The sequence below is a fragment of the Urocampus carinirostris genome, chromosome 1, assembly GCF_059441175.1.
Source record: "Urocampus carinirostris isolate Australia breed hairy pipefish chromosome 1, RoL_Ucar_1.0, whole genome shotgun sequence".
Taxonomy (NCBI): Eukaryota; Metazoa; Chordata; class Actinopteri; order Syngnathiformes; family Syngnathidae; genus Urocampus; species Urocampus carinirostris.
In genome coordinates this window covers 22960005-22976943 of record NC_142349.1, presented here as the reverse complement: position 1 = coordinate 22976943, position 16939 = coordinate 22960005, and the positions used below count along the sequence as shown (strand labels likewise).

Sequence of the window (16939 nt, the reverse complement as noted above, 5' to 3'; positions counted from 1 at the left end):
CGAAAAGGCCCCACAAGCTCATCTTTGATGATACCAGCCCATACCAGTACCCCACCTCCACCTTGCTGGCGTCTGAGGCGGACTGGAGCTCTGGCCCATCAAGACTCACTCTCATTTCATCAGTCCATAAAACCTTAGAAAAATCCGTCTTGAGATTTTTCTTGGCCCAGTCTTGACGTTTCAGCTTGTGTGTCTTGTTCAGTGGTGGTCGTTTTTCATTCTTTCTTACCTTGGCCATGTCTCTGAGTATTGCACACCTTGTGCTTTTGGGCACTCCAGTGATGTTGCAGCTCTGAAATATGGCAAAACTGGTGGCAAGTGGCATCTTGGCAGCTGTACGCTTGACTTTTCTCAGTTCACGGGCAGTTATTTTGCGCCTTGGTTTTTCTACACGCTTCTTGCGACCCTGTTGACTATTTTGAATGTAACGCTTGATTGTTCGATGATCACGCTTCAGAAGCTTGGCAATTTTAAGAGTGCTGCATCCCTCTGCAAGATATCTCACTATTTTTGACTTTTCAGAGCCTGTCAAGTACCTCTTCTGACCCATTTTGCCAAAGGAAAGGAAGTTGCCTAATAATTATGCACACCTGATATAGGGTGTTGATGTCATTAGACCACACCCCTTCTCATTACAGAGATGCACATCACCTGATATGCTTAATTGGTAGTAGGCTTTCGAGCCTATACAGCTTGGAGTAAGACAACATGCATAAAGAGGATGATGTGGTCAGAATACCCATTTGCCTAATAATTCTGCACTCCCTGTATACTATACTATATGATGACAAAAAAGTCTATTGATTAATTCATCACAGTTGTGTCCTCTTCCCCCGAATAGAGCCGCAGCCCTCGCCATTCCCAGTCTACTCAGTCGGGTCTTGCCGACCAGGCCGCCAAGCTATCTTTCGCCTCAGCTGAGTCTCTAGAGACCATGTCAGAAGCCGACGTGCCCATCAGTTTCAACAGGATGAACCGTTTCCGCCAGAGTCTGCCCCTGTCGCGCTCCGCCAGCCAGAATAAGCTCCGCTCTCCAGGTGAGTGTCATAGTTGGTGTCATGAAAGAAGTGAAAATAAAAAGAGAAATGAACAGATATTTGATCTTATGGTGAATGCCACACCATACATAGATCAGGTTGGTAAAGTAAAAAACATGCCAAAGTTTGGATTCAAACACAGGTGCTTCTACTCAAATGACAGGTAAAACGAGCTCCTAAATAGAAACACTGTTGGGTAATTTGAAACCTTAGCTTGTTTTATGGCAGGTATTTACTTGCCTTAAATTTCCACCTGTGTAAAATAGTAAGTAAGAATGAAAATTATATTGATACACTGTGTATACTGTATATACTGGTTAAGGTTAGGGCCAGGGGTTAGGGTTAGAGGGATTGAGTTTAGGGTTGGGGTCAGGGTTAGGGGTTAGTGTTGGGGGATTAGAGGGTTAATAGGTTAGGGTTCAAGTTATTTTTAAATAGCAAAGACACTTGAAAAACAAATCTTTATTGTTATTTATATATGTTTTTATTCCTCACTTATATCTAATGTTTAGTCATCCCATTTCTATTATGTTATGTCATAATTACTTTGTATTCATTTCCCACTGTTGTGGATCGTTGTAGTGATGCGTAAGGGATTTTTGGTCAATTCTTTCATCCAGACATTTTTATTAAATCAAGAATTGTAGTTTTTCCATACCGCGGAATCCTTTTCATACACCAAGTCAAATAGAAAGCGAAATTATATTTTCAATATGAGTTAAAATAATCCAATTTTATCTATTTTATTTTACCATAACTTTACAATAAAGAGTTAGTTTCGAGTAAATACAATTGTTTTTTTTTTTTAGAGAACATTTTAAGAAAATATTCTAAGTGGATAAAACATATTTTAACATTTCTTAGAACTTTAGCGAATAGTGTATACAGCAAGAGATAGAGAGACAGAGAAGGGGTAAACCATTTTTCTAATCCGTCCTTAATTTCTACATTATCCTTCACTTGTTGGGTCCTGGACAACTGCAAAAACCCTGATTTTTAAAATAGAAGCAAGCTAGTACAGACTGACTTCACGACTCTTTTGCCTTTGTTGATTATTCAGTTGTTAATTTCAACTATTACCGTTAGTGCTTGTTATATAGGTATGCTTTTTAAATAAGCAGCCACGTAGCCACAGAATGTGTGCTCCATGAATTTATTTTGAAATCCTGAATTCAGGTGACATTATTTTATTGAAGATTTGCCAGGAAAACCAGGAGGGTAATCAAATTGAGTTGTTACAAAAAGATGTATGTGATGTGCTACACACAACTGTGAGTTGCTTCAATAAATGTGCAGGTATACTAGGAAAACAACAATGGAGAAACTGTGTTTGTTTGAAAAAAGATAGGAGAGTAGATGTTCATCATAGAATAAATATTTTTCAATAGCAGTAGCTTTATCATAAACCTTCTGTGATAGTGTGATATTATTGTCAAATTTTTCTGTTCTGTCTTGACTCTTGGCACTCCATTGTGCCGAAATGTGGGCTTTTCTGTATATCCCCTTCCATGCATTATTCTTATCTGTGGATTTTCACATGTTGGGTTCTCACCAAGTTAACAACTGGTTCTTTCTTTGCTTCCTGCGTTCTTTGTGTGTTTGGACGACATTCTACCAAGATGAGTATGCAGGTTAGTCTGGCACCAGAGAAATTTCAAATACAACCACAGTGCACAGCATATCTCTGTCTGTTTTCCATCATTTTCATATGCTCAGGTAATTTATGTTAAGTCAGTATCTTGACAAATGTTAATACTTTTCGTATACCAAAAATGAACTCCAATAAAACTTCTTTATTAAAGGTGGGGTTTGTCATTTGAGGTGTGTCTTTAAAGGAATGAAAGTAGAATATTATCTCTATTAGGTATGTGTTAACAATGCCCAACTTAGTTCCAAAAGCCTTCATAATTGTCATGATTACTGATGTGACTCACCCGTGCCAGCTCGTTTGGCGCCAACCGCCGCGGGTTTTTGATTGGCTCCCTGTCACCATTTTAACCCAGTCCTGTCAATCCCCTGTTGTCAGTCCGTCTGCGAACCTCAGTGTATACTAGGCTAGCCTTTTTCGACCCTGACTCCCACCTGTCCCGTTTTTGCTCCCGTCCGTCTCCGGCTACGACCTGTTTTGATCCTGACCACGTCTGCTCTCCCGTCCCAGCTTACAACCTCTTTTTGTCCCAGACTACGTCTACTCTCCAGTTCTGGCTTACGACTCGTTTCCGACCACGACCACGCTTTTCTCTCCCAGTCCTGGCTACCGACCAGTTTTTCCCTCCCTGACACTGCCATTGCTCACTACGGACGATCCACTTCCGTGTTCGGATCACAGTCCGAATCTGAGAGCGACTTGCTTCCCACGTCCAGCTAACAGCTGATCGTGGGCGGAGGCCTTCCTCTTTCTTTCAATAAATTTTTGGTAAATGTCACGCAATAGGGTCCTGTTCCGTTCTGGTCCTGACAATAATTGTTTTCCCCACAGCGCAATATCTGCTTTTATATTACTTTAAGCACATCTTTTCCAGAACCCACAACCCATTAGAAAGGGGGAAAGGGGGGCCCGGGGGAGAATGGGAGGAGAGTGATCTCATGCTCATTCCTGGGTTTTTTTGTCAGTGTAGCCTGAAATTGGTAACAGAAAGACCAAACGCTCAAAAAGATAGAAAAAAAAAGAGTTTATTAGTACTTAAGGAATGAGCCAACTGAGGCTGCTATCATGACCTTGACCCAAGAGATAGCGGCAGATATTAGCAAAATTTCAAGTGTTAGGGGCCGGTCACACAGACATTTGGACGCTTTGAGATCGCCATACAGACGAGATACAGCAGTGCTTGGCAGCGCGAAAAACTTTTGCGCTGCTCAATTCTTCAGAGCGCGGGTACACAGCCTTTCACGAGCGTATCGAGGCTGAACCACGGCCAGAAATTTCTGGCCGTGAAGCAGACGCTGTTGGGCGCTGTTGGACGTTTTGAGACCGCCATATAGACGAGATACAGCAGTGCTTTACTCGCGGTCGGAAATTCACACGCGGTTGGCCACGCGAAAAAGTTTTGAGCTGCTCAAAAGTTTGAGCACGTGTTAAACCGCGTGCCGCACACGTGGTCAACACGAGGTAATGACGCGGAAATGACGCGGAACGACGTGCTCTGGCCGCGGCCAGGGCGTGGTTACACATGGGTAGGACGGGAAATTTCAGCGGGTAATCGTGGGTGGAGCATGGTAATAGCATGTTCTGCGCCTGTATCGCGGTGTTATTACGTGAAATTAGCGTGTTACGCGTGTGACAGTCAAACGCCTTTCTCCCCGTCAGCGTAGTGACCTCGTCTTAATCCATTTTTATTTCTTGACATTTCTTTTCAAGATAATAGAATAAAAATGATGCCATAGCTTGAAATCTTTATCTTCACGGGACTGTGTCTTGAGCGGTTATGATTTCTACAGCCCGGTGTTATCCGAGAAATGCATCCCTGCCGAGATTTCCATCCCCTCGCTACTACAACCACTTTTACCTCGTTTTATCTCACTTTTAGGGAATGTAATGGCGAACATATAACCAAAACCACTTCGTCTTGCATTTGTTGGGAATGTAATACAATTTAAACCATTTCGTCTTTGTTTTTGTTGTGAACGTAATCGAACGGTAAATCCTCCCCCCCTCGCGTGAACGCGCATTCTGCTGCGCTTCCAACAAAAGCGATCGTATTCTATATAAAACGCTTATTAAAATAATAAAGCGAGCTAATTATAACAATTGGGAGATCCTAGTCTATATAACGCGTTTATTTAAACAATAAAGTGCGATCGTATTCTACAAAATGCGTTTGTTAACACGGATGAAAAAGTCACCAACGTCAATGCACTCTTCCAGCAAAAGCGATCGCAGCAGAATGCGCGTTCACGCGAGGGGGTGGGGGGTGGTGGTGTTGCGTAGGAGTCGGATTTGGGCACAACACCTGCTCGGGAGCTTTTATACCCGTGGTCCACACGAGAAAATGACGCAGAAATGACACGATGAGGAAGCGGAACAGTCGCCGGCGTCTGTTTTGCGGGCATACCACCGATGAACAGCGGGTTGGCCAATTTTGCGCATTTTCCATCGCGGGCAACCACGGGCAAAAAAAACCCGCAAAATTTTAGCCGTGATTCAGCCGCAAACGGCTGTGTGACCGGCCCCTTAGATTGTCATTTTAAGAAAATATGTACACTTTTGTCATTTTTGAGTTGTTCTACATGAAAAATTCTAACAAATGGGGGGGATTTTTAAAGGGTTATTGTTCTATCTTCTTTATTCATTATCCATTGTCCGTTATTGGTCAGTTCATAATACGCTACAAAGCCTAGGAGCCGGGACTCTTACTCTCAGCCAAAAGGCCAAGCTAAGGTCCTAGCCTTAAAGCCTTGCTGCGATCATTGCGAATGCACCGTTCCCGGAGGTACTGCAATACCGGGCCGATGCGTGGAGTGGACAGAGCAAGCTCTTATTCCATCTCCGGCTCCGGATTGCAAAAATCAATGAATTTTGCATGAAAAATTCCAATAGTCGAGATGCCAATACTGAATGCAATGCAGGAGTAATGAATTCTATTTTTAAAGTCAATGCCTTGGCATACCGACTTGGTTTATGGTTTCATGGAAATTAAAAGATGTTGAAGGTTTTGGAACATTTTATCAGAAAATATTGCTCTTTTTAATGTTTTTTTTTTTTTTTTTTTTTTACAAAAAGCTTTCCCAGGGTCATCACCACCCAAAAAAAGCACGGAAAACTTAATTGGGAATCTATTTTACTGCTAAATGGTATCGCACTACTTTTTATTGCACTATTGTCGCAAAGCACTAATTTCTAATAGCACATTTTAGGCCAGTCATAAAGCACTAACTATATTTTTGACTATTTATCCTGACAGTAATTTAGCATGTTCTTCTCTTTAAAGGCTTTATAATATCTTAACCCTGGAGTGCCATGTTTAATCTTTTTGCGATCAAGGTTTAATACGATGTTATCAAATGACATTAAAGACAATTCAATTTAATTCTGAGTGTTTCATAACCAATTTGATTAAATGACGTGTTTATAGAACAAAAAAGGAATATATCATCACTGCTATTCTAAAAAGACTTACCTTTATGATCTTGTAAGGTTGTATTTTGGCCTGATTGGAATATGCAAAAAATGCGAAACAGAAAAATAAATGACAAAAAAGAGGGATACATCTTTTTGAAATGGCGGTAATGCTTCGAGAAAAATTGGATACAGCTACATTATCTCTTCCCTCATGGATTGCTGAAGTATCATATTTAAGACTGTATTGATAGATTCAACAAATATCGTCCATTATTTTTTTTCCTCCCGGACCTTTTATCAATGTTTTTAAACCAATGTTAAAACATTTGCTCACTGCTGGTCTAAAATGACTTTTACCATGTTTAATCTGTGAGATTTTTCTATTTATTAGGTCTAGTTTTTAGGTTTAACAAAGTCTTTATTGTGGGTTTTTCTTGGAGTGTCATGTCTACTCTCGTCACGAACACTCTCTAGTACTGTCAAGTCAAGTCATGTTTATTTGTATAGCCCTTAATCACAAAGAGTCTCAAAGGGCTGAACAGATCAAAGACTATTGCAAACTATTATTACAGACAACTATGACACATCCCTTCATCTAAAACCTACACGAGAGCAAATAATACACATATTATCAACATAAAATATAGATTATTCATGTGCTATGGAGTAGAAGTGTGTTTTAAGCTTAGATTTAAACATTTCCACTGAGGTTGCAGATCGAATCTCAGGGGCAAGAGCATTCCACAGCACCGGGGCCCGTATGGAGAATGCTCTCGAACCTGCGGATCTCTTCTTGGCTCTTGGGATCACTAGTAGACCAGCGTTTTCAGAGCGAACGCTCCGGACCGGAACATAGGGGGACCCAGCTGGAATCGTCTGTCTTCTGTGTCTGTTTCTTTTTTGGGCATCAAAAGGACTGTCTACTGCACACGTTTCCAGTCCTGGCAGCGAGAGGTCTTTTAGGCTGCTTCTGTTTCTCATTCCGGCGGCAAGGAGAAGGTCCCTCGGTTGCTTTTGATGCTTGTCCTGGCGGCAAAAAGGTCACCCAGCTGCTTTGGGTCCCTGCTTCAGCGGGGCAAGACAAAGACCCAAGACCTAGTGGCAAAAAGGTTTCTGTCCTGGCGACGAGGAAAGGAGTCTTTGGCTGCTTCTGGCCCGTTTTTGGTGAGGTCAGACAAGGGCCTTAGGCCACCCCCTGTTCCAGTGTGGGTCTCTTTGATGCATGCCTCTGTCTTTTGGTTTTTGGTTGGTCTAGCATTTGGCCCTTGAGAGGAAGGTAACGTCATGATCTGGTACGCTACCTTCCTCCAGAGGGCCCCAATCAGCTTTGCAACTGGGCACAGGTATTTTGGATCTTTAAACACCTGTCCCTAATTATCCTAGCCTTTATATTGACTTTTGGAACAGGTCTCTGATTGTCAGGTCATTATCATTCCCTGCCACATTGTTTGTTACAATGTCAGACTTGGGTTTTTGTTTCTGGTTTGGACACTTTACAAGTTGTTTCAAGACCTCGTTTGTTATGTATTTTTACTGTGTACTTATTTGAAATTCAGCTTGGAATGTATTACCTGGAAAAAGTCTAGGGGTCACTGAATTTCATTCAATGCTTTGAATTGAAATATTGTTAAATGTAACAAAAATTAGTTAAAAAATGCACAAATATTCAGTAAAAACTGTAAATAGTACTGTATTGATAGTTTTTGCGTGACGTCATGTGCATCCCCAAATATAAACAATAGTCCATATTGGTTGGGTCCACCTGTTTGGATTTTATGTTAAGATTCTACACTAATTTTGTTGGATTTTCAAATGAAAGAGGGTGTGTAAGGTGTTGGTTTTTGTGACTCTACCGTTTATTACTAAGTAATGTGCACTTCAGATATAGTAGGCAAAAATATTGTGCCATTTCCCTGCCAGAATGGCCCAACTGTCCTTAAAAGCCTAGTCGAAAACAGTACACCCTTATCCGGTGATTGGAGGGCAGATATAGGCTCTGAATTAATGCAATGCGAGCCTCAGAGATGGGTTCGGCCTGCTAAAATGCCTTGCCGAGGATAGTGCGGCATTTACCGGCTGAAACGAGTCCCACAGATTCCCATATTTGACCGTTAACCCCCACACCAGCTGCTTTACTCTTTTTTGTACATCAGTAAACATTTGTTGTCGTAACTTAGCCCGGAACGTTTAACGACCGCCAAACTAGTTTTGATCACCATATTTCAAATGCTAATGTAAATTTACATCCATCCTGTTCGCCCGCTTTACTCGTGTTGCTTGGATGTAGATTACCTGATAATTGTAATAAACAATTAACTAATTGGATTAACTTTCTCTGTAAGCTGTATATTTTCCATTTTTTCTTCCAGGTGTCCTGTTTCTGCAGTACGGTGACGAGACTAGGCGCGTGCATATTACCCACGAGCTGAGCAGCCTGGACACGCTGCACGCCCTCATCGTGCACATGTTCCCGCAGAAACTGACAGCGGGCATGCTCAAGTCTCCCAACACGGCCGTGCTAATCAAGGACGAAGCACGCAACGTTTTCTACGAATTGGAAGACGTGCGTGACATCCAGGACCGCAGCGTCATTAAGATCTACCGCAAGGAGCCGGTCTATGCAACGTATGCGGCCCCTGGTCACCTGGCCAATGGGGACTTACGGGTGAGCACAGTCTTGAATCACTCACCTCATGAATGAAATCCGAGTGACTGTAGACTTTTTATCCAGCAGCAATTTACTTTATTTTCCACACTATGAGCCACACAAAATTATAAGGTACACCCCCACAAAATAGTATTTTGTGATTGTTTTTTTTTTAATATATATTGGGCGCTCTGGACTATACGGTGCATGGATTTAAAACTACAGTAAGGGCTAGTGTTGCATGAAATATAAAAAGTACCATATTTGTCGGAATATATCACTGATCAATCTTGCATAACATTAAATGCAACCGAAAATGCAATGGAAATCAAATCCAGATCGCAGCAAGAAGTGCATCGAATATTATCCACTAGGATTCTAAGGATGCAGACAAAAGGTGAAAAGCTATTAGTATCGTGCATTACTGAAAATAATGTTACCGGTTGAGATATAAAATATGTAATTTTTAATGGCTGATATTAATGTTGTCACATTGGCCTATTAACATAGAAGAAAAGAAAAATAACTGGGGGTCACAGAGGAAATTGCCATTATGTTACAATTTTCCTCATTCTCTTAAAATTATCATAACGTCATTTTGTTGTTTTAATTCAAACATTTGCAGCTCTTAATGCAGAACTAATGAGCATTAATAGAGTGTGTTTGTTTTTGTTTTTTGCACCAGTGGCTTAAGCAAATATTCCTCATGGAAATATGCTCCCTATCTTCAGACGCACATCTGTTGACAATAATGTTGGCAATGTTTTTTTTCTTGCTTGCTTGTTTGCTTCCTTATTGGGGGTTTTTTTGTGTTTATTTAAAGAGTTTAAAGTGATATGTTGTTAATCCATTCTGCTCTACACTCATGGACTTGAATCCCATATTCATCATCAGTGGGTCATAGCATACTGTATTGTGCAGGAGTGTTGTTGTGTCATTAATGCCTATATTAGATAGATAGATAGATAGATAGATAGATAGATAGATAGATAGATAGATAGATAGATAGATAGATAGATAGATAGATAGATAGATAGATAGATAGATAGATAGATAGATAGATAGATAGATAGATAGATAGATAGATAGATAGATAGATAGATAGATAGATAGATAGATAGATAGATAGATAGATAGATAGATAGATAGATAGATAGATAGATAGATAGATAGATAGATACTTTATTCATCCCCGTAGGGAAATTCAGCAGTATCCCTGTGTTGAAAATAAAATAATAATAAAATAAAAGAAATAGAATACAGAAATACCCAATATAACTTGTTGATATAGAGTATTTAAATAGTGCTACATAAAATACACACTGTAATAAAAATAGGGTAATATGCAAATGTGGGGGTGGGATTTAATGTGGGCTTTTACTCCCCCGCGTGGAGTCAAAGAGCCTCATGGCATGAGGAAGAAATGATTTTCTCAGTCTGTCTGTGGAACAAGACTGTGACAGCAGTCTGTCGCTGAAGCTGCTCTTTCGTTTGGAGATGATGCTGTGTAGTGGATGTGATGAATTGTCCATGAATGACCGCAGATTTTTCAGTGCCCGTCCCTCAGCTTGACCCATATCCATAGGATAGGAAGTAATCCAAAGTGTAGTTGTCAAACGGGACACAAACACCGAAGATAGAAGCAAACAATAAAGCAATCAATCACAAAAAGAGCGAAATAACACGGAGCTGCTGGAAAGGCTGCCACTCGCGACGGCGCCTATGATCTATTAAGCCCTCTCTGAGCCTGTTAGTCTAGTTTTAAATGACCTGTTACGTCTGCCAGAGGGCCAGAGGAGTCCTTTATAATGTTGTTGTCTCTGCGGCGGCAGTAGCTCAGGAGGTAGAGCGATCGTTTTAGGATTAAGGGATCCCAGTTCGAATCCCGGCTTGTCCGTGTTACATGTCGAAGTGTCCTTGGGTAAGACACTGAACCCCCAATACCCCCAATAAGCAGGTTAGCGCCTTACAAGGCTGCACAGATCATGGCCGCTATTGGGAAATGTGAAGCACAATGTAAAGCGCTTTGGGAAGTCATTGACTTGAAAAGCGCTATATAAATGCAGATCATTTCATTGCTGCGGTAATGCAAGCCGGCAATGTCCTTCAGACTTGGTAGAGAGCAGCTGATAATTTTCTGGGCTGTGTTGATGACTCTCCATAAGGTTTGCCTGTCTACTGCTGTTACTCCCAAAAAAACGCACAGTGATGCCATCTGCCTCTGTGGGTCTGTCAAAGGAAAATAGCAACTTTTGTTCCAGGGTGATTTTCATTAGCACTCAGTGGAGTCGCTGCTTCGCCTTCCCTCCCACAGCTCTGGCATTGGTAGAGCAGTAGAGCTGATTGGAGATGTGCACACCCAGAAGTAAACTCAAAGTGTCCATTGATAGTACATCTGGCTCAGTGCTATTCCTCCTGAAGTCGAGTATGACCATGTTGTCAGTGTATCCTCTTCTCCCTTTACACAGCCTCATCCCCGTCAGATGAGGTCGACCAAGGTAGGGTTTGAAGTGAACTTTAAGATTGCGATTGCAAGGTGAGTCATTCAACAGTCAGTGGTGTACAGGGTGAAAACACACATCCTTGGTGGGAGTGGGTCCTCATTGTTAGGGTGGTAGATCCATGGTAGGCGAGTTTCAGAGAAGCTGTAGCATTATGATAGTGTCACAAGTGCTTTAATAGTAAAATTTATTTCAGCCCCTCGAATTGTACAGGATTTTACTACGTATGTTATATCAGAACAATGTATAGCAATGAGAAAGATTAAGGCTGCTCTGCACTATTGGGTTAAAATCCTATCGTCATTGGTGATAATTTCCTCTCTTATGGTATTTGATAAATAACGTTGTATGAAAAATTATTTTACATCAAACTTTATTTCAATGCCTCAAATCGCATTTTAGCGATTTGCCCGAGTTATATTGGATCAAAATTATCATAATCAGGTTTTACTTTTCACCTACACTACATATAAATAGTTACATAGTTATATTTAGGGCCTCTGATCAATAGATTAAAAATATTGCTGGTTTATAATTTATTGTATCATGCTAAACTTTATTCCAGTACCTCAATTTCGACAGCAGAGTGGTTTGTCTTACCACTTATATTCTATCAAAAGTATATTTCTCTGCCGAAAAACAATGTCAATTTATCATTACAAAAGGCGTGTTGGCAGAGAGGTTAAAGAGATATTTTGCCATCTATTCTAGCCTGCGTTTTTTGGTCTAAATCTCAGCTTTCACTTTCGCATACTTCTAATACAATACAATAATGTTACATAATGAATTGTGAATTATGTGTCATAACATATCATACTGTAAATTTAGATAAAGCCACCATATCATATATCACATATTCTTGTTTGTAGCCTACAAATAATTACACGAAATTTGTACTGAATGTTATCAACATTGGCGCAACTGCGCTCCTGTAGTTTTTTTATGAAGAGTTAAGCCGGAAAGGTGCAATCGATGCATTAATAAATGATGGTTTATCTTTTGATGGTCATAAAGGGAGTTGAGGACAACTTTACGGCACTCCACTGAAAGCAAATAGAAATGAATAGAACCCGTCTTTAACAGTGTTGTTTACGGTCATCAGCTTGTTGAAGCCAATGTGGTACACTTCCCTATTTCAGAGGGAGATGGTGTACTCCTCGCGTGACTCCTCCCCAACTCGCCGCCTCAACACTCTCCCCTCTTCGTCAGGATCGCCGGGCTCACCATCCCGCAGTCGCCTCTCCTACAGCAGTAGTCGTCCGCCCTCCTTTGCAAGCTCCCACGCACCGCACGAGCAGGCCCGCCATCCCCACCATGTTGCTGCAGCAGCTGCCCACTTGGCCAACGCAGGCTTGACACCTTCCCCAAGCGCTATCTTGGAGAGGCGAGACGTCAAGCCAGATGAGGAGGTTTCGGCAAAGAACTTGGCGCTGATGAAGCACGAGTCTCTATATGCAGACCCATACAGCCTGATGCACGAGGGCCGCCTCAGCGTGGCCTCTACACAGTCCTTGGCAGCCATTGGTGACCACTTCAGTTTCCCCACATCTTCAGGCTTGTACCGCCGAGGCTCAGTTCGCTCCCTCAGTACGTACTCCGCCGCTGCTCTCCAAGGGGAGTTGGACGATTCTCTCTACAAACCTGGGGGTTCCTTGTACTCCGATACATATTCGGCAACACTTGGCATGGGCTTCCGCATGGCGCCGTCGTCCCCACAGAAGATCCCTGACATGCACATGCGTGAGAGAGACACATACTCCGGCTCGCCCAGCAGGGCTTCGCCTGTTAGGCAGAACTTTCGAAAGGACTCAACATCCTCTGTGTTTGTTGATAGTCCTAAGTCCAGACCTAGTTCAGGCTCCGAGCCTCTCTGCCTTACTGCTGGACCTGGTGAGGGCGGCAGAGTCACGCCTAGTTTTGGGCCATCGCTGTCTGGACCAGATGGTGATGTTAGCAGGTCAGTTAAAGTGGACAAGTTTGACATATTTTGGGGTGTTAACTTCAGCTCAAGAACAACAGTTATACAATGTTTTGTTTGACATGAGATTGGATCTTGCAGTTTAGCTCATTCACTTTCTGACAGGGATCATCGACTTGAGCGGATGGAAGCCATGGAGAAGCAGATTGCCAGTCTGACCGGGCTGGTTCAGAGTGTCCTGACCAGAGCGCCAGACAGTGACAGCACGTAAGACAAGCCAATGCTCCTACTACGAGATTTGTTTGTAGTTAATTTAAATGTAGAAGGAAAGGCAAAAAAAAGAAAACATGCATTAAATTAAGGTGTTTATATTCATTTAGAACTCTACAAAACAAAGATATTTTTGGGAGTCACTGGACACAATGCAGGTGATGCAAAGCATCCCTGTTGTTGTCCCGTGTTAATTTTCGAGCACTGTAATGTGCTTGCCCTGTGGCCGTTGATCCCTCAGATGCGGCTTGCTGCGTCTCTGCATGATGGCGGGCTGCCCCCCGGACCAGGGAGCCGACTTCTCACGGACATTACCTTTCTCTTCCAGCGACAAGACTGACACCAACAGTGACGGCTCCGCCACAGGAAGTGAGTACTGGACTGTCAGGGAACTAAGATGCTGCCTACAGGTTTTTACACACACTACTCAAAATGACAAACCGTTCAATCGCTCAAGGGGAGACTAGCACATTCAAGTGCAATTACTTTAATATAAAATGTCACCATGACCTCACAAAATACTACAGTGATTAAATGCAAAGAAATATTTAGTTTCCACGGCAGAGTGATTGTAATTGAGTAAATGGAGAGTAGACTCAAATTGCTTTGGTAAAAGTTACCAATCCTGAAAGGATAGACTCACTGTCTTGCAAATTCAAGCATTGCAAATTCGCTTGTATTATAGACCCTTCACAAAAACCTTGACTCCAGTCTGCAAGCGTACCTAAAATATTCTGGTGATTCAGTTCAGTTGCTTAGCTGACTCGACTTAGTGCAGTCACAACATACTGACTCGAGTTGATAAGTAGAAGCAAAACACCAAGGAAATGGACATGTTTGGTCTGTAAAATTGCTTTGGTAATTCAAGTTTGTAGACTCAAGCAAAACACCCTGGACTTGTCTCAAAAGGCTAGGTAGGTTACAGTTCAACCGATTTACCTACTTTAATTGACAGACACGTATTACTAACTCGAGTTAATAAACTCAACTTCACCCCCTAAAGTCTGCAGGTTCAGTTTACCATTATTTTACTTTCGCGACATAATACTTAATGCCAACTGTAGTCCCATCATATCAAGCCACTCTGCTCATAAATACTTTCAAATCTGAACATGCAGTACAGTAAACTACACTACAATGTTATTAAAAAAACTTCTATAATTTTGAGTAACTGAATCTTTCTATGTTCCAGAAGGACGACTAAAGAAGAAAGGTAGTTGCCATTTCATTACTCTTTTGCCTTTCCACCTCCCGTTTGACTGTCGTCCTCTCCAGAGTAGTGAAGACCCTGTCCTTTCCCCTTTTTCTTCCTGTCTCTTAAAATGCTTTGTCCTTTGAGAGACTTAATATTATTGTTTGGTCGTAGACCGGACACTGGCAGATTTCTTTTTCTTTCGATGTGTGCGTGTGTGTTTACAGAGAGAATATTACTCCTACAGTGTTGAGTTTTAAGATGAGCGCATGGTATTCCTCCTGTGTGTCACTACCGGGCCAACTAATTGCACCTCCAAATGGGTTTACTAATAGCATGAGCTCACATTGCTCCAGTGGGCCATTAGGGGTTTGTGGGTATGCCCTTTCCCACGTCCTACACACAGTTTACTCGTGTACAGTACAGTATGTGTTTATTTGTTTTGGTTGCACACTTTGTAATGTACCCTGTGGGCAGGCTGGTGTCTGCTGAATAGATGAGCTTGCGTCGGCCACGACCTCACCGTGAACTCTCTTCCTCCTCCCTCCTGTGTCCCTTCTGATTGGCAGCTCACACACCATCTGCCCCGCTGGCATTGATGCCGCCTCCGCCATCCAACTCGACGCCGCTGAATAACGTTAGCCGCCTTCAGATGCAGCTGCACCTGCACGGACTGCAGCAGAATGCCAATGACCTTCGCATGCAGCTTGGACAGCTAAGAAAGACCCAGGTTCGTTCAATTAATTCAAAGATTACTCTCAGGATGACGCAGCATATGTTATTGTCCCACTCAAGGATGACCCCTTACTGCATACATTGACACAATTTTAAAAACATTTATAATTGCATTGATTAGTAGTTTTCGGCATATTGGACAACCTTACACAGTTTTTTTCAACAGTAATAGCAGTGACATGCAGTGAGGGAAGGCAGCCTCATCACAGTTTTTTGATTTTCTGTTTCAAATCGCTGAATTTTCACAATACAACATGAATATTAATAATATAATTAGTATGTATTTTATTGGTGTACAGATATTTTGCAAATGCAAAGTGAGGCAAGCAACTCTCTTGCCTCAAGGCAAAGGGTGATGGTGAGACCATTATTCTGATTTAGCACACACCTTACGCCCAAACAATAGGGTTAGTGATGGAATTGGCAGGCTAACAGAAAGTCAAGCCTTCCAGTCATTTTTTTCCCCATTGCATGGACTTTTTCTCATAAAGCAGAATTAACTATTGATACTTTTATTTTAAAGAAAAGTAGCGCATCGACTTCATTTATGCGTTATGTCAAAATAAACATGTATTTGTCCATGCTAGAGTTCTTATATTGCTTTTTTGATCAGCCAATTAAACTATGAACAAGATGGTGCTTTATTTATTTGTAAATCTGACTGTGCCTCACCAGACACGAACGTTACAGCACGTCACTAAAGGGATGAGTAGTATGGGACTTTATGAACAAATCATGATATTTTGTTTTGTGGAATAGAAATTGTGAACTAAACCCCACTTGGTTTTGGCCATCTTAATCGCAGCCATTTTGTCACATTCTCTCTACCAAAAAAGACAAAAGTTACCAAGAGCTCATGTAACCTCCAATCGCGGCTGAGCTTCAGGAAACAAGTAAACCATACCCGGAGCCTGAACAACAGTGATATCCCTTAACTGGACAAATGAGGCAAAATGGTTGCCCACTGCGATGAAAAAAGAGATATGTGCTTAATTCAATCTAATAAATCAACCAATTCAGGTCGTCATCTGCCCACGGCCGGAAGATGGCTAGGATGGGCTCCAGCACTCCCGCAACGCGAGTGTGGTTGCCTTCCCCTTTAAAATAAATGGCTTCTAAATGATTTGTTTCGGAAATGACAGCACACGCTTATGTAAAGAAGAGTCAGTAGTTTGCATTAGAAGCGCCGACTAAACTGATCTCAACATTCATTCAGGTTTGTACTACAACATATTTCCCTGACATTCCGGCTGGGCGATACTGGCAATTATTGTATCGATACGATCCAATTAAAAACAAGGTAGTAGTTTTAGTTTTTCAACTTTAACAGGATGAAAAGAATAATAATATTTCTATTACAACTGTTTCAGAACAAAAGCCAAGAGAGTCAAACCCAAAAAAACAACAATGTTAAAAAAATAAGAATACAGTTTATCAATGTCAGCTAGAGAACTAAAATACCTTCCATTGCGCAATATTTTGAAAATGCAGTCATTAAATGAAAAAAAAAGTGCCAATTGTCCCTCATTGGCTCTGTTGCCAGAGTGACAATGGGTTTCCAAGTTTTTATTTTAGGAGCA

At 41.6% G+C, this 16939-nt stretch overlaps 1 protein-coding gene and 1 pseudogene across 9 annotated transcripts in view; one reads left to right on the top strand and one right to left on the bottom strand.

The window, feature by feature from the left end:
- The window catches only part of srcin1a (SRC kinase signaling inhibitor 1a), a 176390-nt gene that overhangs the window by 129281 nt on the left and 30170 nt on the right, over nt 1-16939 (top strand). For 3 of the 9 annotated variants that reach the window (XM_088330672.1, XM_088330603.1, XM_088330663.1), the window contains 8 exons: nt 842-1037; nt 2657-2668; nt 8466-8761; nt 12384-13201; nt 13328-13429; nt 13674-13801; nt 14625-14645; nt 15194-15354. In XM_088330672.1, the coding sequence (XP_088186798.1) occupies nt 842-1037; nt 2657-2668; nt 8466-8761; nt 12384-13201; nt 13328-13429; nt 13674-13801; nt 14625-14645; nt 15194-15354 (1734 nt within the window). The remainder of the gene's footprint in view (nt 1-841; nt 1038-2656; nt 2669-8465; nt 8762-12383; nt 13202-13327; nt 13430-13673; nt 13802-14624; nt 14646-15193; nt 15355-16939) is intronic. The other 6 variants (XM_088330645.1, XM_088330638.1, XM_088330611.1 and 3 more) reach the window with 6 other exon arrangements.
- On the bottom strand, nt 5446-5566 carry LOC148373969 (U2 spliceosomal RNA; annotated as a pseudogene).